General features: G+C 51.3%; 1 protein-coding gene across 2 annotated transcripts in view; it reads left to right on the top strand.

The window, feature by feature from the left end:
* FBF1 (Fas binding factor 1) overlaps window positions 1-16,038 on the top strand; it is a 32,847-nt gene extending 16,809 nt beyond the window's left edge. Inside the window, exons 17-31 of one of the 2 annotated variants that reach the window (XM_067547843.1) lie at window positions 2,506-2,555; window positions 3,834-3,881; window positions 3,995-4,150; window positions 4,585-4,685; window positions 5,199-5,405; window positions 6,085-6,192; window positions 6,984-7,123; window positions 8,841-8,959; window positions 9,660-9,782; window positions 10,845-11,030; window positions 11,890-12,066; window positions 12,958-13,095; window positions 13,195-13,333; window positions 14,571-14,692; window positions 15,599-16,038. In XM_067547843.1, coding sequence (XP_067403944.1) covers window positions 2,506-2,555; window positions 3,834-3,881; window positions 3,995-4,150; window positions 4,585-4,685; window positions 5,199-5,405; window positions 6,085-6,192; window positions 6,984-7,123; window positions 8,841-8,959; window positions 9,660-9,782; window positions 10,845-11,030; window positions 11,890-12,066; window positions 12,958-13,095; window positions 13,195-13,333; window positions 14,571-14,692; window positions 15,599-15,682 — 1,898 coding nt within the window. In that variant the 3' untranslated portion in view covers window positions 15,683-16,038. The remainder of the gene's footprint in view (window positions 1-2,505; window positions 2,556-3,833; window positions 3,882-3,994; window positions 4,151-4,584; window positions 4,686-5,198; window positions 5,406-6,084; window positions 6,193-6,983; window positions 7,124-8,840; window positions 8,960-9,659; window positions 9,783-10,844; window positions 11,031-11,889; window positions 12,067-12,957; window positions 13,096-13,194; window positions 13,334-14,570; window positions 14,693-15,598) is intronic. The other variant, XM_067547841.1, reaches the window with a different exon arrangement.
* The last annotated feature ends 5,389 nt before the right edge of the window (window positions 16,039-21,427 follow it).

Genomic DNA, 21,427 nt, shown 5'->3' with positions numbered 1-21,427 from the left:
CCCTTGGGGCTTGCCTCACAACTGAACAGTAGATGGAAGTATGGCTGATCACACATTCTTATTCTGTCTCTGTCTCAGCTCCCTTTTGTCCCCCTTTCTCTTCCTCTTAGACCTACATCATGGCAGCTCCTCCCCCTCCTGCGCCTTTCTGAGCGTGGACAGAGTCCCCTCCAATTAGAGGCCATGGATGCTAGTTTAGTGTCTGGCCTAACATTGCCTGTCTGGTGTTGAAGAAGGGCCAGACCTGTGCAGTCACATTTTCCTTGACACTTTAGCATAGGGAGGATGACCAGTCCTCAGCCTTCCTCAGTCACCTTTGCCCTTCATCCTCCTCTTCCACACTCCTCTTGCCTCTTTGGATTTCCCCACTTAAACATTCCCCCTCATCCACTTTGCATCCTGATGTTAGCCCTTAGAGTATGTCTACACAACAAAGAAAAACCCGCGGCTGGCTAATGCCAGCCAACTTGGGCTGTGGGGCCTGGGCTGCAGGGCTGTTTCATTGCTTTGTAGACATCTGGGCCCAGGCTTCAGGACATTGCAAGGTGCGAGGGTCCCTGGGCAACAAAAATGATGAGGGGGGCTGGATCACATGACTTATGAGGAGAGTCTGAGGGAACTGGGTTTGTTTAGTCTTCAGAAGAGAAGAGTGAGGAGGCATTTGATAGCAGCCTTTAACTACCTGAAGGTGGGTTCCAGGGAGGATGCAGCTAGGCTGTTCTGCATGGTGGCAGATGACAGAACAAGGAGCAATGGTCTCAAGTTGCAGTGGGGGAGGATTACGTTGGTTATTGGGAAAAACCTTTTCGCTAGGCAGGTAGTGAAGCACAGGAATGGGTTACCTAGGGAGGTGGTGGAGTCTCCATCCTTAGGGATTTTTAAGGCCCAGCTTGACAAAGCCCTGGCTGGGATGGTTTAGTTGGGGTCGGTTCTGCTTTGAGCAGGGGGTGAGACTAGATACCTCCTGAGGTCCCTCCCAAACCCTCATCATCTACGATTCCAGCCCGAGCCCAGATACCTACATAGCGACGAAACAGCCCCGCAGCCTGACCCCGAGTCAGCTGGCACAGGCCAGCTGCAGGTCTCTTACTGCTGTGTAGACAGACCCTCGTATTCCTACCCACCCCCGCCACACGGCAGGCAGTGTGACTGTCAGCCATCCGCAGCCTCTCCCTGTCATGCCCATCTCAGTGCCAGCCGTGACAGAGCCCTGCCCCCGGGGCCTCGCATGTGTAACTCTTCTCCACGGAATACATAAAAAGAGGATGGGCCTGACACAGTCTGGAAGTAGCAGACAGCGGCCTCGGTCGTGTGTCTAAGGGATGAGAGCAAAGCCAACGGGGGTGGGAGGTGTTTCCCCTTTAGGCGGCGAATGCTGTTGGGTTGGCGCCTGGAAGAAGCAGAGATAACATGAAAGGCTCAAAGCAAACGCGTGTGGTCAGTTGTGTGACTGAAGGGCAGGCTGCGGGAACCAGGTGCTGCTGGGGTGCTAGGCCCCTTTCTCTCAGTGCTGGCGGGGGGCAGGTGTGTTGCAGAGGTAACACACTGGGATTCCACCTGGAGAGTGAGCACATCCTCTCTTTGCAGCTGATTCAGTCTCGCATTGAGGTCAATAACCTGTCTCCTGTCTGGAGGACAAGCACCATGATGAGGCTGTCCAAGCAGGAGGGAGCTCAAGGGGATACAGAAATGGTGGCACTTGGGTTGGAGAGTGAGCTTGCTGACCCTGCCAGGATTTGCACCGGCACAGGCCAGCTGCAGGTCTCTTACTGCTGTGTAGACAGACCCTCCTGGAAGTAGGGCCTGATTTCCTAGAGGTGCTGTGCACTTGCAACTCTAGTGATTGTGGTGGAGGTTGTGGATGAAAATCAGACCCATGCTGCGTAGCGAGCATCTGCCATGTGCCAGTCCATATGCACGGGAGGAAATCTGCCCCGCCACCAGCCAGCTCCTTGGAGTCAGGACCCACACATAATTTTTTCAGGCCCAGTACAAACTTGTAACACGGGCCCCCTCCCACACACGTACTTATGGGGTTTGCAGCCTGGGCCAGGCTCCCCCGGGCATCCGGGTCCCGGTAAAGTGTACCCTTTCCCCCCCATGTGGGGGCCCTGCTTGAAGTAATTAATTCCAGGACATCCTGCATGCAGGGACGTAGCAAGGCTGATGAAGGGAATGACCTGCTCCAGGCAAATGTGTATAAAGCATTTAAGGAGGCACTTGTGGGGTTCAGGGGTTTCATTAAAGACGCATCTTTCTTTAGGGCCTAGAGGACCTTCCAGCTCCTCATGGGTACCTGGTCCCCTCTGCTTCAGTGGCTGATGGTGCTCTTGTGACACTAGCGTTCCCTCCTCATGCTGAAGCAGGTTATGATTAGATGTGGAAGGCTCCATTTATTTCTAGCAGTCTTCCCATGCTACTGTTCTCACTGCTCTTTACGCTGAAAATGCCTAAAGCCACTGCCATGTCGGAGTTATAAATGTGTTGAATTTTCACCACCTGCAGCTTCTCTCCAAGGACATGCAGAGGGTCTGGGGCCTTCCACACTGACTCAGGTAGGTGTGAGACGCTGCAACACAGATCATGGTGTATTGGGGATAATACATCCTAGCTGTACAGTCATTATGCAGTGGTTAAAACACAGGAGTTGAAGTGGGAATCGGGAGTCTGGGTTCAGTTCCCCACTCCCTCACTGAATGGCTGTGTGATGTGACCTCAGGCAAGTCACTTATATTCTCCATGCCTCAGTTTCCTCAGCAGTAGAAGGGGTGAAATAACACACCCTTCCTTCCTTTGCAGGAGTCCTGTGAGGTTTTAATTAGGCTATGACTACACTGCCGGCGGCACAGCCAGCAGTGCAGGATTGATTTTGCAGGTTCGATTGAGCGGCAGTAAAGACTCGCTCAGTTGAACCTGGAAGTCGATTCTGTAAATCCGCGCCGACAAGTAGCGTAGCGCTCCCTCGACGGGAGGGCAGACGCCACAGTAAATAGACGTTAGGAAGTCGACGGGAGACATGCAAGTTACTGTATGTAGCTTGCGTATCTCCCATCGACTGCCTCCGAAATCCACAGCCAGTGTAGACCAGGCCTCTGTGTTTACAAAATGCTCTGAGGGCCTTGACTGGAAGTGCTCGGGAATACACGTGTGAGTGTATTCGTTAATAACGAGTCGGGGATTCTAGCTCATTACTGGGTTTTACATTGCCAGGTTTTCATAATAACAGTCTGATTTCTTAGTTTTGAGGTGAAAGTGTGTGTGTGTGTGTGTGTGTGTGTGTGTGTGTGTGTGTGTGTGTTTAAAATCTTTTTATTAGCAATTTAAGGGGGGAAATTATCAAAGCTTTTAAAAATGAGTGTGTCCAACAATCCTTCCTTAGCTCCTAACAGCTCACTAAGAAGCTGAAGCTAGACTTTCTGGGTCCTTTTCGTTTCCTGCCCTCAGTTGTGGGGTGTGTGTGTGTTTTAATTAAAAATAATTGATCTTATTACTCCTGAGTCCACTCCAGCAATAAGACCGAGCTAAACACCTAGCCTGTGCCATTGCCTGCTCTGCCGCAGGTTGGACGTCTCTTGTCCTGCCCATGCTGCCTTCTTGGGCAGGACCCTCTGGAGGTTTCATAGAGGTGCTCTTCTGGGAGAGAAAATCCAGATTTGCAGCGGGGTAAAATCAGAAAAGGGTTGGCAAGCCCAGAGGAGGGGGGCAAGGTAGGACCAGAATGAATGGCAGCCATGCAGGGGAGGCCCCCAGGCTAAACAGAGTTAAGATGTTCCCCACAGAGTGGAGGCCTTTAAGAGGAGAAAGTGGATGAGCTTTTCCTTGGATCGTTGTAGGTTGCCGGGTCCGGGGCTCCTCTCCAGCAGGTTCTACTGCAGCAGCAGGTGAGGACAGGGCGTGGCTCCTCAGATTGCGGGCTGACCGGGTGCTTCTCCCACTCTTCAGTCTAAAAGAGCGTGGTTGTGTCTCCCCACCCCTTGGTGCTCTCCCCTTGCAGCTCCTGCAGGCCGAGCCCCTGGCGCTGGGCTTGCTGAATGCCAGTGAGTACGAGAAGAGGCTGGTGGCTTTGCAGGCACAGCTGAGGGAGAACGCGGCAGGGCACCAGGGGGAGCTGCTGAGTGCCCAGATTCACCTCGCTGAGCTGGAGAGCCAGGTGAGGGACCCAGCCTGCCGGGCTGAGGCAGGGTTGGTCTCTCTTTATTAGCACTGGTCTGCCCACTGGAGCCAAACTAGGAGTGATCGTACTGGGCTGCGAGAGCAATAGTTAGGCTGGAAATACCTGGGCTCCAAGGGGCAGCAGGATTAGGGCTGTCAGACATGGTTCCTCCCTGCCCAGAGAGAGAAAGTGGGTGGGTAACAGATGGTACAGTCTGCTGAGGGTTGCAGGGAGGGCCATCAGCCCTCCTAGTACAGCCTCCAGACCCCTCCTTTCCGTGCAGAGCTGCTGGCTGCCCCCCCAGGGAGCGATCCCTGCACTAAGGGTGAATGCCTCCCTGTGCCCTAGTGTGCTGGGGGGGGGGCGGGGGCCTGACTGCAGGCCAGCAAAGAAGGGTTTTCTCAGCCCGTCTCAGTGACTTGCCACGTCAGGTGCGGAAGCTGGAGCTGGAGAGGAATCAGCAGAAGCTGCTCCTGGAGAGCCTGCAGCAGCGTCAGCTGGAAGACTTGGAGCTCGTTGAAAACGCACACAGGTATCGTGGGCCTCCGCCCCAGGCACACACACACCCCGGGGACACGGCCCTTCACCCCCGCACACAGGGTCCTGCCTGACGCACAGCATACCGGGGCCCAGCCGACAGCACTTGGCTCAGCTTATCGTTGGAGCAGGGGACTGGGCATCAAGGGGCTACTTCCAGATCTCCTGCTGCAGTGCTGTGTGACTTCGAGCAAGACACCTCACAGCTCTGTGCCTCAGTTTCCCAATCAGTAAACGGGGATCTGATCCCCTTTGTGAAGTGCTGGGAGATCTATCGCTGGAAAGTGCTATACAGTATATATACAGAAATATAAAGAACGGGGTATTATTATTTATTTACTATTAAATCAGCAGTAGGCACCTAAACTGGCACTTAAATTAGGGTCCCTGCATTTGAAGATTGGCCCGTAAGCAGCATATTTCAGGTCATGACCATTCATTAGCGCCCCAGCCCAGCAGGCACCATGCAACCAGCTCCTCCAGCTTCTGTGCATTTCCTTGTGGGCAGGAGCCGTGTGAAGGTGATTGAGGAGTCATCCCGGCAGCGCGAGGAGAGGCTGCGGCAGGAAAATGAGGAACTGGCGGCTCAGTACTTGTCCCGCTGCCAAAGTGCCGAGCGGGCCAAGTCGGAGCTCCTGGCCCAACAGCAGCGCAGGCTGGCGGAGATGGAGCAGGAGAAGGTCCGGGAGGTGGAGAGGCTGCGGGAGCTGCAGTGGTAAGGAGGGCTGAGGGAGGGGACAGCCAGCCAGGCCGGGGTCTGACATCTTGGGGGGCCAAAGCTCTTGGAAAGAGATTGAATCGATGTCTGAGCGGACAGGAAAACGGGCTTCGCTGGGATCGTGGTGGCAGGAAAACTCAGGCTAGTTCACCAGTGTGAAGAACCACAACAGCCCTGGTGGGAAGTGATTCAACATTTGTCCCAGTCGCAGTTGCACAGCTAGCCACGAACACTTGCATCCGCTTGTGAGGAGGCTGGGCTCCTCTCGCTGGCAGGCAGCAGCTCCCTGCACATGGGCTCCAGCTTGCCCACATCACCCAAGGCAGACGCTCATCGGGCTGTCACAGCACAGGCACTTGCACCTGCGGAGGGGCCCTTTGGGGCAGTTATTCTCCCCCTCTTCACCCTTCTGCTCATGTCTGGGCCAGAGTCAGCAGATTTCCTCTAGGAACAAGTCGTCTCCATGGGCTTATCCGGTGACCGTCCACAATCAGTCTTGCCCACAGCAAGAGGGCTGAGATCAGCCGGCTGCTCCCATTTGGCTCTGGCTGTGTGTTTCTCTAGGCTCTTGCTGTGGCCACAAGTGGTGTGTGTCTGAGCCCCGACTGCAGTACATGCCGTGGGGTTCGTAAGTCACTAGATGTTGTTAACGGGCTTCTCCCTCTGGGTCCTGCAGGGCATCCATTCAGGAGATGCGCAAAGGCCATGAAGAGCAGCTGCAGAGGCTGAAACGATTGAAAGATCAGGAGATTGACGCGGTAACCAGTGCTACCTCCTATACCAGGTATCAGCTGCTACCCAGCACAGCCTCCTTGCCTTGGTCCTTCAGCTCTTTTGTGTTTTTTTTCCCCGTCCCCTGTAAACCGTGATAGACGTCAGGTTCCTCTTCCAGTTCTGAAGGAAAAAAGCAAGCCACTGAGTAGGCTGCTTCAGGGTTTGGAGAATCTCTGAGAAACAGAGCTGCTACGGAGCTGGGCTGGTCTGTCACAGCAAACTACATAAACCTGACGTCCCTCCATGGGATGGCTGGGGAAAAGTCACATGCACCCAGACTGGATGATCACAGTGGTCCCTTCTGTCCTTGGAAACTATGAATCTCCGGGCACAGTCTCCAAACGGGGGGCTGTCTGCAGGGGAATGCGAGGTGTTGGGTGGATCCCAACCCGAGGGAGAACACCTGAGGTTGGTGATGTGTCTGCACAGAAGCCACCAGCTCAGTGAGTGACTGGCCCTCGTCACCTCTCAAGCTCTGTCAGTCGATACGTGAGCTTTGTTCGAAGGCCTCAGTGTTACCCCCAGAAAAAAGCAGCTACTCTCCTCTGCTGCCGTCAAGGGGAGGGCCAATTGACTAGGAGAGGCTCAGCACAGAGCTATCGTACTTGCTGAAATTTCATTGCCTGGGGAACCTGCTGCAGAAGCCACCCCCTGTCCTGGGGTTGGGCTCAGAATCTAAGCTTCTCTTTTAAAATAAACCTTTCTAGCCCTTTGTAGTGTGAAGATAACGGTGAAAACACGAACCCAGTGTGCACCGAGGTAGCTGCCATGGCATTGAGGCCCCGGCCTTTCCTCTTGCAGGTCTCTGAACGGCGTCATTGAGCAGATGGAAAAGTTTTCCAGTAACCTGAATGACCTATCCTACAAAGTGGAGGCTACCCACCACAACACTTCGCAGGAGCTTGAGATGGGAGCCCGTCAGCGGAACGAACAACTCAGGGGTACCTGCTTTGTTTTTCTAGTGCCATGGTTATTTATTACGTGGCCCCAGCCCCATTGTATGCACACATAGTGTGACGGTGTGCAGAACCGCTGGGGATCCTGGGAGCTGTGGAACTGCCGGGTACCCTTATCAGCTATTTAGCTTGGGGTGAGCTCTCCACCATACTCTGGCTGGTGACACACAGACAGCCTCTCCAAACCCTGTTATCACCCAACCCGACAGCAGGGGGTACCACACACCCAGCGTAGTTCAATGAACGCTTTCTCCCAGCCACTCTCAAACCAACAATAGAGAAGCTCCAGCTGGCTCCCAGCCCAGGACTCCAGGACTGTAATGGCTTGCCCTTGTCAAAAGCCTGAGTAGTGAAGTTTATTGTCCAGTCTGCCCTTCCCGCAAAGTGAAGGAACATGCACCAGCTTTTGTTACTGAGCTGAGTTGCCTAAACACTTCACTCAAAAACAAACTGATTAAGACAGAACATTAAACAAGTTTATTAACTACAGAAAAATAGATTAGAAGTGATTATAAGTTGCAAACGTAAAGAGAGTAGAAATAGTTACCAAAGGAAAAATAAAAATAAGAACAAAACAATCTAGATTCTAACAGGATTTGAATCTAGAAATGTCCCACCCTGAGAGATGGTACAAGCAGACTACAAGTTTTCAGTTCACACGGGCAGAGGCTGCTTTCCCCGCCTGGGACTCCCCTCCCCTTGTCCACTGTTCTTTGTCGTTCAGCCTCTCTCCAGGTGAGGGGGAGTGAAGACAAGTGATGATGTCATTCCCCCCCTCTTATAGCTACTCCCAGCTTGCTGAACAGGTCATGCATGTGACCTAGGGGCTGCTCTCCATTGGTCAATCAGTGAGCATGCTCCCTACAGTGAACCCTTCTCTCCAAAGGATCCCTGGTAGTGGTTTCTTTCCTTGATGGCCCATTAGGACATCTAGCCACTTCGTTGTTAATACCAAACAGGGCATACCTCGTACAGAACATGTTGTAATTACATGACACAGGTGACTATGGCGTTTCTGGGGTGGTGTTCTTGGACAGAGTGTCACACACAGTCAGTGCCCTGAAGAATTTATAATCCCAAAGAGGGGGTGGTAAAAGAGGTGTTCTGTGTATTGTGGAAGCACCTAGGAGCTCTAATCATGGACCAGGCCCCACTGTGCTAGGCACTGTACAAAGATGATCCCCGCCCCATTTTATAGACAGGGAACTGAGGCATAGAGAGAGAGATTAAGGGTCTTGCCCAAAAGCACATAGGGTGTCTGTGGCAGAACATTGGACCCAGATCCCAGTCCAGTGTCTTAATCACAAGATCATCCATCCTCTCTAGCGAATATTCCCACCTTGTGTCTCTACTATGCACTGACCTTTCTGAAAAGAATCTTGGCGTGCCAAGGGCTGTCCCTGAGCAAGACAACAGTGCCAAAGCCAAAAGATCCTCCGTGCTGAAAGCGGCTCCCCTGGGGGTGTCCTGGGGCCAGATAGCACTCCCAGCAGAGCTTCCATCCCAGCTAGCTGAGACCGAGGCTCAGTTCCCTGGCTGTTGTGTACCAGCATCACTCCAGTGGAGTCCAATGGAGTGACGCTGATTTAAACCAGCTGAGGATCTGGCCCTGCAAGATGGATAGAACGGTGGCTTGCGCTGGTCTGTGGGATTAGCCTGCAAATGGCTGCGGTTTGCTGCACGGTGGCTTTTCTCCCCTCAGTGCTGCAGGACAGACTGACGCGGCAGCAGAGGGACATGGAGGAAGAGCGGAGTCGGCTGCAGGAGGTCATTGCTAAAATGGAGGCCAGGCTGAGCGAGCAGTCTCGTGTCCTGGAGCAGGTGAGGCCAGGCTAACAACTTGGGTCTCGAGCCTCTGTTTGAGAACGGCTCTGAGGGAAGGGCCTGCACCATCTCAGCCTCTGAGTCTGATACGAGACCTCCCCTGAAAGTTACGGAGGGCTCCTGCCGTGACAGGAACATACTCGACCTACTGTCTGAGTCAAGCTTGTCTTGCAACTCCACGTCTCCTGTTCTTTTCCTGACACCAGAGGAGACCCAGCTCTGCATGCAGACTTTGCAGCTAGGGCATATTTCTGCCAGTGGGTAAGAAACCCCAGAGTGCTTTGCTGTGAATGGCATAATCGAGACCTAATTTCATGCATGTTAAATGCTCGTGATGGAGAATTATTTGGGCATGAGTTTCTCTTGTGTATCAAGCGCATGAATTGCATGGTGTGCAAAGCCAATAAGCTCATGTCCCAGCTGCAGCTGGAAGGACAGCTGAGCCATTGGTGGAAAATCCCATTTTCCAACTTGCAACAGCCATGGGGAGAGGCCAGTTTTTTCTACAGGTGGAAAACTGTCTTCTTGCCCGGTGGGGAAAAATCAGGGCAGGGCCTGACTCTTGGAGGTTCAAAAGCCAAAGAAAATGGAGGTGGTGGTGGAAAAGCATCTGCTCCATCTTAAGGCATGATTTACCATAGGCACACGTACCCCATGCATTGTTTTCATCATATCCACTGTTGTCTCCATGCTTCAGGAACGCTGGAGGGTGTCGGCAGAACAATCCAAAATGGAATCTCTACAGCGCTCGCTGGAGGAACAACGAAGGGTCATGACCCAGCAGCTGACCATGGAGAGGGCAGAGCTGGAGAGGGCAAAGGTCAGGTGGTTCATGATGTTTAATGAAAGCGATGGGCCCAGGGAGGAAGTGCTCCTGTTATGTATTAGTAATTCAGATGGCACTGAGGCCAGGCGAAAAATCCTTGTGCTTGCAAAGCAGCACAGGACAAGGCGCAGGATGGAAATAAATCCACATAGATTTCAGCATAGCTCAGCGCTATTAAACTAACAGGAGTGGAAGATTTGGGGATGGATGGGAAGCAGATCCACTCTGAGATTAACCACCTGGAACTTCAGTGAGGTATCTCAGTAGCATAAGCTTTACTGTGCAATATCTTGGCCCTCCTGGTGTCATGTCAATCAGAACCATAAGCCAGCACGTGAGCCTGTCAGACTGCACTTGTTGTTCTTGGGCAAGCCTTCTGGAGCTGGAACCTTTTGTGTTTGCTGGGGTGGCAATTAAACGCTCTTCCCAGAGATGCGGGGTGGTGCTTGACCGTGTGAGTGACCAAGGCGGCATTGGGACGGCAGGGCAGCAGGAAGGTGGTAGGTTTGTCCAGGTTTTGTAGGCATTAGTTGTTGTACAGAGTCACAGTGACACACACTAGCTCACGGGAGAGAGAAAAGCTACAGATTGTGGCTGAAAGGAGGGGGAAAAAAATGTAAAGTGGAGGGTAATAGTCACCAGCCCTTTTAAAACCTAGTGCTGTAATGCTTCCCTCCTAAAAAGCACCCGTGTGTAAACTCTGTATATGTTTGATAGGGACTTCACCAAAGGATGGGGAGATCTACTATCACTACCTCTGTTTCATTGCCATGGCGCGGGAGCAGTGCAAAACCCTGCCCCAGTAGCACAGAAAGGGGGTTCCACTGTCTGGGTCCCCTGTGACAAGAACGATACCCAGGTCCAGGCATCTCTCGAGGGCAGTCGTGGGACTCTTAGTAGCGGGAGTCCTTTTCAGTCTGAAGAGCAGCATAAGGAGCCCCTCTTTCACTCTTCCTAGTGGAGGGGGTACTCTCTGGGATTTCAAGCCAACCTTACCTATGTCTCTGTGGTTTGGAGGACTCAATTGCATCTCTCGCTCATGCTTTGTTCCCCCAGAGTGCCTTGCTGGAGGAGCAGAAGTCGGTCATGCAGAAGTGCGCTGAGGAGCGTCAAAAGCTCGCCATGGAGTGGTCGGAGTTCCACACCCAGCAGAAGCTGAGCAAAGAGCGGACAGAGCGTGATGTCGACCGTGCCCTGCAGATAGACTCCCAGAGGGAAGGCACCATCATGACCCTGGCAAAGGTACCACAGTGAAGCATGTTCCCGTTTCAGTCCTTCAGTGCTTGATTTCAGCTTTGGAGACTGATGTGCTGGAGCAGCTGGGCAGACAGACAGACAGCAGCTTCGCTGACATGTTCCCTCACCAGAAACTCAGTGATTTCACATGGTAGCAGTGTAAATTAGCCTTCCTGCATCCTCTCCCCCATTCATGTAGTCCCTGCCCTGCCGTCTGTGAGCATTACCATTGGGAAAGCTCTCTCTCTCTCTCCATGTATACAGATGATGGCAGTCTAAGAGCAGATCTCAGCATCAAATGTATTTTATTAACCGCTGGGGATGGTGGGCTAATAATTCAGTGCTAATATTTTTACTGCTGACAAATTACCATTATTTGTGCATGTTCCCAGCATCAGGGACATGGCAGGGAAAGGAGGGGTGCAGTGTGTGGTGTTCTTCCACCCCCTCTAGCTGCATGTTGTGGAGCAGCACAGCAATCTCAGTAGATGTCGGTTGCCTTCCTGGCCGCCCGGCGAATGCAGCACTTGCCTGTGGCACGTGTTCCTGCCATATGAAGGAGTCATCTCTGCGGGAATATGGAGCCCTGAATGAATAGGTGAAGGGAAGCCTTCCAATCCTTACTCTCACTGGTTCAGATTCCTGAGCCATTTGCTCTGTCTGGGCAGGGTGAAGGAAGCAGCCTGCACAGAACTGCTTGGGGACCTTCCCCTGCAAAACAAAACCAGTGCTCTAGTAAATGTACAGCAGGGAACAATCCTCCAGTGGGCCAGGAATTGAGGGGTGGTGGGATGGGTCTGTTCTATCACAGAGAGTGCTCAGGAGAGGAGGTGATCTAGAGCCACCATTGATGCTCTCTTCCTAGGAACAGGCAGATCTGAAAATCAAGGCCAGTGAGCTGAGAGCTAAGGAGGAGCAGCTGGCTAGAGAAAGGGAATCTGTGGAGCGAGAGAGGCAGGAGCTGAGACTGGAGAAAGAAAGAGTTAATGCTGCTGCTTTGCACGTCAAACAGAGGGCAGAGGAGATTGACAGCATGAGCAAGGTATGAAGGACTCCTCCTCCTCCTCCTCTCTTACCCCCACCCAGTCAGTGCATCCATGTTCCTTTCCCATTAGAATCCAGGAAAGGGCACCCAGAAAGCGGAGGTAAAAGTGGTGCAGGGGCTGGAGAATGGGACTTCAGTTCTCAGCTCTTTTAACGTCCTGCGTGTGACCTTGGGCACGTCAGTTCTCTCTCTGTGACTTGGTTCTCCTTCTGTAATGGGGGACTAGTGATATCTCCCGTCCTTGATAAAACAATTGGGAGAGGTTTGGATGAAGAGCTATAGAAGTCTGAAAAATTATTATTATTAAAATAGACAGGAGCGATGGTTCTTGAAATGAATTTTCATTAGTTTTTTAGCACTGTAAAACAAAAAAAGGGATACAGAGACCTGCTTCAGAATACCAGGATCTGTGTGTCTGATAGATACAGGAGGGGGAGGAGAGTATCTGGATGGTTCAGGGGGTAGGAAATTGGATACATAGCCTTCCACCTCTGATAGAACTTCAAATCCAGGCCAGATCACTGGCTGTTGAGTGGTCTGTGAAATGAACTGTGTCTCACTTGAGTTCCCAGTGGAACAAGCCTTGGCAGAGATGGAGCAACCCATGCAATCCTTGAGAGGTCCCCCAGATTCTAGTTGAGACCCAGGAGGGGGGTGGCCTAGAGGAAGCTTGCCCTATTCCTGCCCCTGCCTCACTAGTGTGGTGGGTAAGTAGAGGATGGGAGTGGCCAGGGTGTCATGGTCTACACAAAATGACCCGGGCTTTCATGCGTGCCTGAGTGCAGTGCGGGTTTCCATAGGTGCTTACATGGCCCTCTGTCCTCCCCACTGTGCACCATCACGCCCTGGCTCCCCCCAATTCACTCTCTGTGATGCTGTGTCCCCCAGCTGTCCTCACAGAAGTACGAGGAGGGGGAGAGAGCCCTGCTGGAGGCGAAGAAGGTGGAGTCAGAACATCAGACGAGGCTACGTACTGTGCAGCAGCAGCTGGAACGGCTGAGGCAGCAAGAGCAGCACCTGCACCAGGCAATCAGCTCCTTGCATTTCCACTCTCGTTCTGTTTTATGTGCTGCAACATGCCAGACCCCGTTAAACCAGAATTTCTCTCTCCCCTCGGGTGGGTAGGAGCGCCAGAACCTGGCTCGTCAGAGGAGACAGCTTGAACAGCTGCGAGAGGAGCTTCCAAACAGCCCGGTGCAGTTCCTGACCACACCCCAGACATCAACCCCAAGTGTTCCCGCCAAGAGCCTCTCCACCACATACTGTAAGCTTCTCCTTCACGCCCGCCGGCAGAACAGCTTCTGAGTGGTTGCTCTCAGTGATTGCTCTCTGTAAATACATCAACCCGGTAAAGCCCAGGGAGGAAAAAGAGCTATTTAACCTAAAGGACAATGTTGGCCCCAGAATAAATTGGGATAAACTGGCCTTGAGGAAACATAGGCTGGAAATTTAGAAGAAGGTTTTTAACCATCAGAGAAGAGAAGTTGGAGAACAGCCTCCAATGGGAGGAGTGAGGATGAGAAACCAAACTGGTTTTAAGATAGAGCTTGATACATTTATGAATAGGACTATGTAACAGGGTTGCCTGTGGTAGCAGGGGACTGAACTCGATGACCCCAGAGGTCCTCTCCAGACTTATGTTCCTGTGAGCAAGGAAATGAGATGAAGCTTCGGCACTATAGCTATGCCATGGTAGCGTAGACGCTTCCTGTGTCGACGGATCAGGTTTTCTCGTCCGCGTAGTTAATCCTTCTCTTCAAGAGTTGGTAGCTAAGTCAACAGAAAAATTCTTCTGTCGACCTAGCCGTGTCTACACCAGGGGTTAGGTTGACCTAACTACAGCATTTAGGGTGCAACATTTTTCGCAGCCCTGAGTGATGGCACTCGGTCGGTCTAATTTGTAAGTGTGGACTGGGCCGAAGGGGTAACATCCCATGCATCTTTGTCTCACAGTGGAGGTGGGGCATCTGTGTGGGTTCAGCTCTTTGGCTTTCAAAGGATTAAGACCTCAGAGCTGACTCCTGAGTTCTGCAGTCGCCTCTTCATAAGACGGAGCCAGGCTCGTGGTCGGGTCAAAGGATTGGAGTTAGGACTCCTGGGTTCCATTCCTGCCTCCACCACTGACTTGCAGCATTGGACGGGGAAACTGGTTAACTTCTCTGTCCCTTACTTTCCCCTTCTGTAAAATGGAACTAATGAGATACCTACCCCAGAGGGTTAATTAAATATTTGTAAAGTGCTCTAGGATCCTTGCATGAAAGAGGCAATAGAAATGCCATATAATCATTGTAATTAATCCCCACAATTTCCTCTGTCTGAGGCTGGGAAGAGGGACCCCCATTGCTGCAGCAGGACATGAAAACACGGGGACAGGAATAACACTGGGGAAGCTAGTGGGTCCAACTTTCTTACCTCCCTCTGAGTCTCTCTATGTAGAATAGATGTATGCCCACGCTGCTCTAACCAGGTGTGTATTCTGCGCTATTGTGCTTTCTTTGCAGATTTCCCCCCTCCCGTTAGTGATTTACCTTGGCACAACTCTGGCCATACGGGGGGCACCCAGGGCACAGCACGAGCTGAGTTGTACGCTAGACTAGTACTGCTGAAGCACACAGCGGAGCGGGTAAGCTGATGTTCCATGGTATTTGGTCAAACGTAAAGGGACCCAACATCATACCAACCTGTGCTGAAAAGATTCGGACTCTCCCAGGAAGAGAGAAAGCGAGGGCCTTGTGCCACCTGGAAAGGGATGGATTTTCCTCTGCAGGTTGTTGCTGGGCAGTAAAGCCATTAGCTCTGTGCTGCACTGCAAAAGAGTCATTATAAAGAACAGGCACCCTGCTGCTTCCCTGATACACACACAGCCAAAGTGAGTGAACAACAGAAGCAATGACAGTCCTAAATTATTGGACAAGAAGGTCATCGAAGCTGCTAGTTGGCTTGTCCCACATGGGCTCCTAGTCTGAGGTGATAATCTTATCAGCTTTATTCACCGCTCGAGTGGGGTGTATGTACTGCTCCAGACACGTGTTCTGAGATCCTCAGATGGAAGATGGTTATTCCCCATTCTTCTGGTTCTTTGAGGTTCCTGTCCGCTCCAGATCCTCTAAGGTTTCCGTCCTCCCCACTCACTCGCCTGCTCCTCCCCCAACATCCCTGCGTAATTGGGGTTCTGCTTTGATCCCTTAAAATCCTGATGTTCCTATCTAGAAAAGAAAGGTTATTTAAGTTGTCTGTGTGGATCCCATTCAAGGTACACACGTGCCTCATGCATGCCTTAACTGGGACTCACATGGACAAGACATCTTGGAGAACCAGTTACTATAAGGTAAGTAACTGTTCTTGCTGGTGCACTTACCTCTCAAAGTCTAGGTTTTAACTGCTTCATGGATACTTACCTTACAAGTAAGATACTTACTTACTTACTTACCAGACAATCATTAGCTACCAGGCACGTGGGCATCTGTTACTCCACCTTCAGGGAGTTCCAGCCACAACCAGTGATATCCCTTCCCATCTCTCCCTGCAGGACCGTGATTTCTTGGAAGACGAGCAGTTCTTTCTAGAGACCCTGAAGAAAGCATCCTACAACGTGTCTTCCCAGACAGCATGAGGAGTTCAGCCCCACTTGCAGTGCTGGTTGAGCTGCCTTTTTCTATGAAGAAGATGGATTTTTGTCATTAATAATCTTTTTTTTTAAAATGCAAAAACGAATGGATGGAAAAAATATAAAATTGTTAGATGCGGCTCAGCCAGGCAGCAATTAGTTTAAAAAAAAACAAAAACAAAACCTAACCTTCTCGTGTGAATTTTTACTATGTCCGACTGACATCCCTACAGCATAAGGTCTTCCATTACTTCAGCTGTGAGCCCTTCAACGCTTGAACTGTCTTTTCATTATGACCAGCTCTCTCTCCGGGTTTTATGCTGTCGCCCATCGCCATAGTATTGAATCACCTTCCACGTACAATGGACTGGCAACAGCAAAGTCCTTCGTGGTCTCCATGAAGTCTCTGGCACGTGAGTACAGATCTCTAGGTGCTCTCACAACACCAATAACAATGAATAAGAACAGGTACAGCATGGGCTGCACCAATGCAAATGTTCCATGCCTTGCCCTGCTGCGGCGCCTCAGCTGTGACTGGGAGGGACCATCTCCTAGGCCTGAGAAGTTCTTTCAGTCTCCATGGATCATTTACAACGTATTGCTTCTCTTGAGGCTGCCAACGAAGGTGCCAAGTGTGGTAGTGGTTTGTGGTGATGTGCCCACATGTGCATGGGGACATGGCCTAAGACCCATCACGCTCATTTCACAGGAGCCATGAACCAGCCGGTAGGCAGCTCCTCTGCTGTACCACGGCTGGATGTTGAGTGATAAGGGACAAGTGAAGGAGACCAGCAGGAACAAGTTCTCCTGATTGAGGAAGGGTTCACTGCCAAGGCATCTCGCTGCCTTTGGTGCTTTGCAGTCCTCCCTCTGCCCTGTCGGAGCACTCATGGGCTGGATCAGAGCCTTGCAACCTGACTACACGTGCCAGTGTGACACTGCCTGAGGGTGCCCGGGTTGTGAAGACATCTCGCTACCCTCGGCCCTTAGCACAAGGGAGCCTGGTCTGTGCCTACCAGAGGTCAGCTCCCCAACACCCTGCCCTGCCCCTCCCCGGCCATGGGCAACACAAGACCTCCCCTCTGGGTCTACGCAGGCCCCGCTCTCTCTACAAACTGGTGCTAGGCACACTCCAACCATTGCACTCTCCAAGCATCCCCCGGAAAGCCCAGCCCCTGTTCCAAAGGGCATTCGCAGAATTCGCAGACGTGCTGCTCCCAAAGAAGGGTAATGCCCCGCTTACCCCCGCCCCTTCAGATCACTGCTCTGTTTAACACAGCACTTCGATATGTTCATAGTGAAAACAAAAGTTTATTTAGCGAAGTCTGGAGAGTCCCGTCGTAGCAAGAAGAAATTTTGGAAACCACTGGCTACATGTAAAATAAAGTCGTAACAGCATTCCAGAGCCTAGACTGCCCTAACTAGTCATGTCGTGCCTGACAGGATTGCTCCCCAGCATTTCTCAGCCAGCTGCTTGTTCCCCTTTTTCATGAAACAAGCCCCACTTTCAGCTTGTCTCCTCCGTGAAGGATCCAGGGTCTTTTCCTGCACCCTGAGTTACACCCCCAACAATCTCTGGCCTGGACTTGTAAACAGGATACTTCCTGCTAGCTGATTTTCCTGTGTGCGCCTTTCTTGTCAACTACAGTCTCTTCAGTAGCAGCAGGGTGAGTCACGCCAATAGACTTACAGCGTAAGACACAATATGCAATGACCAGCCAGAGACACGAGCATTCACTCCCCTCGGCCTGTACAAAACCCATTTATCACTTTCTAGTGAATATTCTCAACTCACCTTAAGAGCATGGTTTTCAGTACAGATACTTCTTAAATCTCAGCCGTACATACATTTTCCAGTGATGCCTGATGGCCACTGGCTCTCGGTGGAGACCTTCCGTGTCACCCTTTGACAAACTATTATGCCTACACCTGACCCAGGGGCTCCCTGTAAAGTCCTAAGTATCCTAATGCACTTTGCCAGTTGGCACCAAGCGGTCCGTGGATCACAGTCGAGTTTGGGATGGGTTGCGTCTGAAACACAACCTAACACTCTTGGGCTTGGTCAGGTTGGGTCGCCTGATTCCCATCCTCCTGCCCGTGGGGTCAGCGTGGTGGTGTCCCGTCCACCCTCCTCTCTCCCCAGGCTGTGCTGTGGCATGTGTTGACGAGCCCCAGCGTGCTTTGCTCTGCGGCGTGCCCACAGCACAAGGGGGCACTGGCCGGCAGGCATGGCACATGCAGCTGCTGCTGCCCTCCCCTCCCGGGCAGGAGGCTGGAGACAGATCCCTGGCTCAAGTTTGGGGAGCAGGGAGCCCCCCAGGCTGACCCCCAAGAATGAGGTGGCGGCGGTGCTGATGGAGCTTCAGGGGAAGGGTTGCTTTGAATGACTCGACTCTTGGGGGTGGGCTGTGGTCTAGTTGGGTTCATGTCACGCCTTAGGCCTGAGCGGCGGCAGGCAAGCAGAGATGCCGCAGGATGCCGGCAGGTTACGTGCTGTTGCAGAAGAAGTTAGTTTGAGTGGGAAGGGGAATTGCATTATTGGGGTTGGTAATGGCACAAAGAGCATTTCAATACTAGGCCACTGTTTAAAATCCAGCATAGGACCCTACAGTCTGAAGGAGGTTGTGGATTCTCTTTCGGGCATGCATTTCCCTATACGCCTTGAGCGCTGGCTGCTGCTGCAGGGTGGGAGATTTAGATGTCATTGCTCTTACGAGTGTTTTAGTCCGAGTGCTGCTCTCACATTCATACCAGAGCCGCTCTCTCACTCTGCTGTAAGAGTACAACGACCTTGAATATCAAACGCACGATCCTTTTAGCTGTTAACGAAGGGGAAGAGAGGAAAGGGTGACTTAACAGTGCCAAATGTCTGCTAGTCTTAAAACAACCTTCCATTTTCATTAGTCTCAAATGCAGCACGTACCCAGGGGGATAATTGGTCTTTTTGCATCTACTCCTCACCAGCCCTAGCATTTGCTTTTATACTTTAAATAATAAAGCAAAATCCAAATGCCCTGGAAGAAGAGCAAAAGCTCTAACCACTAACCAGGACCTAGCAAGAGAACAATATGATTTTTTTTTCCCCTTTTGCTGCCCTATAGAGTAATTTCCAGAGGTCTGTGCATTTAATCACCCTTGTCAATCTCCATTATCATCTATTTGCCAACCCATCAAGGAGAGAAATGCTGCTTATTTGGGCTGCCATTTATGTGGTGAGAGATTGGAAGGAAAGAGAAGCTGAAGATAATGGGGATGGACAGTGTCAAATACCACAGAATGGATTCTTATCTCGTTACACCAGTGTAAATCGGGAGTCACTAAAAGTAACTTCAGCAGGGTAACTCCATGTTTACACATGGGTGTCAGATCAGAATCTAACCCTGTGCTTCTATCAAGGAGTGAATTAAGGTGCAGCAGGGGGCTAATGGGGCTTGGACAGCTCTATTATCAGCTGCTGTGCCTGGGTGTTATCGATTTCCCCAGTCTTTGAGTGCTTTGTTCTATTGGAGACAAAGATGGAGACTTGGCGGGGAGGCTGATCGACCATTCTGGAGACAAGGCTGGTTTGCTTCAGGGTCTAAATGATTTCTGTATCTCCTCCTGTAACTGAGCCGTTTGTCACCTTTGTTCCAGCAATGAGACAAAGAGGCCAGACAGAAGGAAAGGCTCAGCTGCTGCCCTCTGTGACATTTGTGCTATACCACTGAAGCCAGGGAGTGAGTGGCAGAGATAAGAAAAGAACCCAAAGGGTTCATCTAACCCCATGTGCACCAACACATTAAAAATTAATAGACGCTACCTGTGGCATCCCCCCTTGTGCTCCGGTACTGCATCTTGCACGCTACTGCACGCTCACAACAGGAGGGTGTGTTGCCTAGGGGTTACAGTGCTGGACAGCGACTGGTTCGCAATGTGACTGGGCTCCCCTTACCTGCCAGAACGTCCCACTTGGGTCAAAGACCCCCGGGCCAATGGCTCATCGGGCTGACGGGGTTAAGGCACATAGTTTCATAGCCACCGCTGCACAAAGAAGCAATGTGGCCAGCATCATGCCTGACTGCCTTCAAGTGCCCCAACTCACTGAATTGAGTGCCCATTTTGCAACTGGGCGAAATGGAGGTGGGCTTTCAGCATGAGATGACGTGAGACTCGAACCCACACCCTTCAGGATTCCCAGCGGGGCCTTAACCACTCAGTGTTACCTGAGCTTAGATGGGGTTTTTTTTTCCCCCTTTTCATTCTGCTGATCTTTACATAGAGGTCATCCAGTGGTGATGGAGGGCAGTGGAAAAACCCTAATCCATGCTCTAGCCCTTCCACAGAAGGAGCAGAGCTGATCCCCCAATAACAGCCTGGTGGCTATTACACTGCGAATCAATGGCACATCCTCAAAGCAGACAGCAGGCTGGGTTGAATTCCCTCTTCCTTCTGCTGCCAGGAGCCACAATAGCCATCAAGTGCAGGAGGGGATGTGAAGGGGTTACCTGGGCTAATGTGATCATAAGACAGCCAAGCTGTCCAGCCTGCAAAACAAGAAAAAAATGGGTGCAAAGAATGGGTGTTTCAATGTGTAGCTCTGTATGAATAACTGGCCTCTACCTTGACACAGCCTTAGGATGGTCTGTGTTGACCATGAAAAAGCACACTGGGTACATCTTTCCAATCCTGCTGTCTGCACTGTCCTCACTTTCTCTTCTCCCAGCCACTGCACCCTCACCGTCTTCAATGTGAGTTTCATGTCAAACTTCTCAAGTGCTGAGGATCCCACTTCTTCCCATGGGAAACTAATCCACACTCACTGCTAGGAACGACTTGTTGATGGGCCCCTAGATTTACCCATCGCATTACAAACAATCTGCCTTCATAAAATTAAAGGTCAAGGTGGCTGGTTTCACCCAACTCCCCCATCCCATGAAGCAACTGTACTTCTGGCTTTTATTAGAAGGTTTCATCTCTCTTAGAGAAGATAATTAAGATGGAGTGGAGAACGGATATAACATTGGTCTCCGAATAGAAACACCATGTCGCTGACTATCACTCAGTCCTTTGGAATGTTCTGTATGGAATCTATACCTCTCGCTGTTACTATACCGAGACTGACCCCCCCTTTGCGAAGCACTTGGAGATGAAAAGTGCTAGATAAAAAGTAGGTATTAATGGTCTTTTCTTTGTGATTCCAGTCTGTCAGTTACCCGAGTTCTGGTTCCATTCCTGCTGTTACACTGACCTCTGGTGGCTTGGGAAGAATGGGAAAGGACAGCTCTCCTGTGTCTCTTTTTTTCAAATTATGCCTCAACTCTGCCTGATTCACACCTGCTTTAACACCTAGACACTTCTGCCCAATTCTGGGGTCGGGCTGTGATGATTCCCCTCAGCACGTCACAGATGGTGCTGTTTTCACATGAGTGGAAGCTCACCAGCATTTTATGCCATTTTACTAATTCCGGCCCCAATCCATGTGTGTGGCTCCCTGCACAGGGCTCCACTGTAATCAAAGGGGTGGTCTTCAGGTGCAAGGATCTGTCTGCATGATCCCATGTCAGGAGCCTTAGTGCATAATAGAACTACAAATAAAACCACAAAGTAGTTCCATTTTGATGCATGGAGAGGATCTAACTGTCTCTTTGTTAATTTCTGTAGTACTGACAGGGCCTCCGGAGGGTCATTTTTGCTGAGTAGTTTCTCACGCTGCTCCCTTCATCTCAATTGACCAACTCTTGATTTAACTGCATCCATTCCTAGCTCTTTTGA

This window comes from Emydura macquarii, unplaced genomic scaffold, assembly GCF_026122565.2.
Source record: "Emydura macquarii macquarii isolate MOO-44397 ecotype Brisbane River unplaced genomic scaffold, CSIRO-AGI_Emac_v2 contig_1230, whole genome shotgun sequence".
Classification (NCBI taxonomy): domain Eukaryota; kingdom Metazoa; phylum Chordata; order Testudines; family Chelidae; genus Emydura; species Emydura macquarii.
Note: the sequence above shows the minus strand (reverse complement) of the source record. Positions and strands in the feature narration are given on the sequence as shown.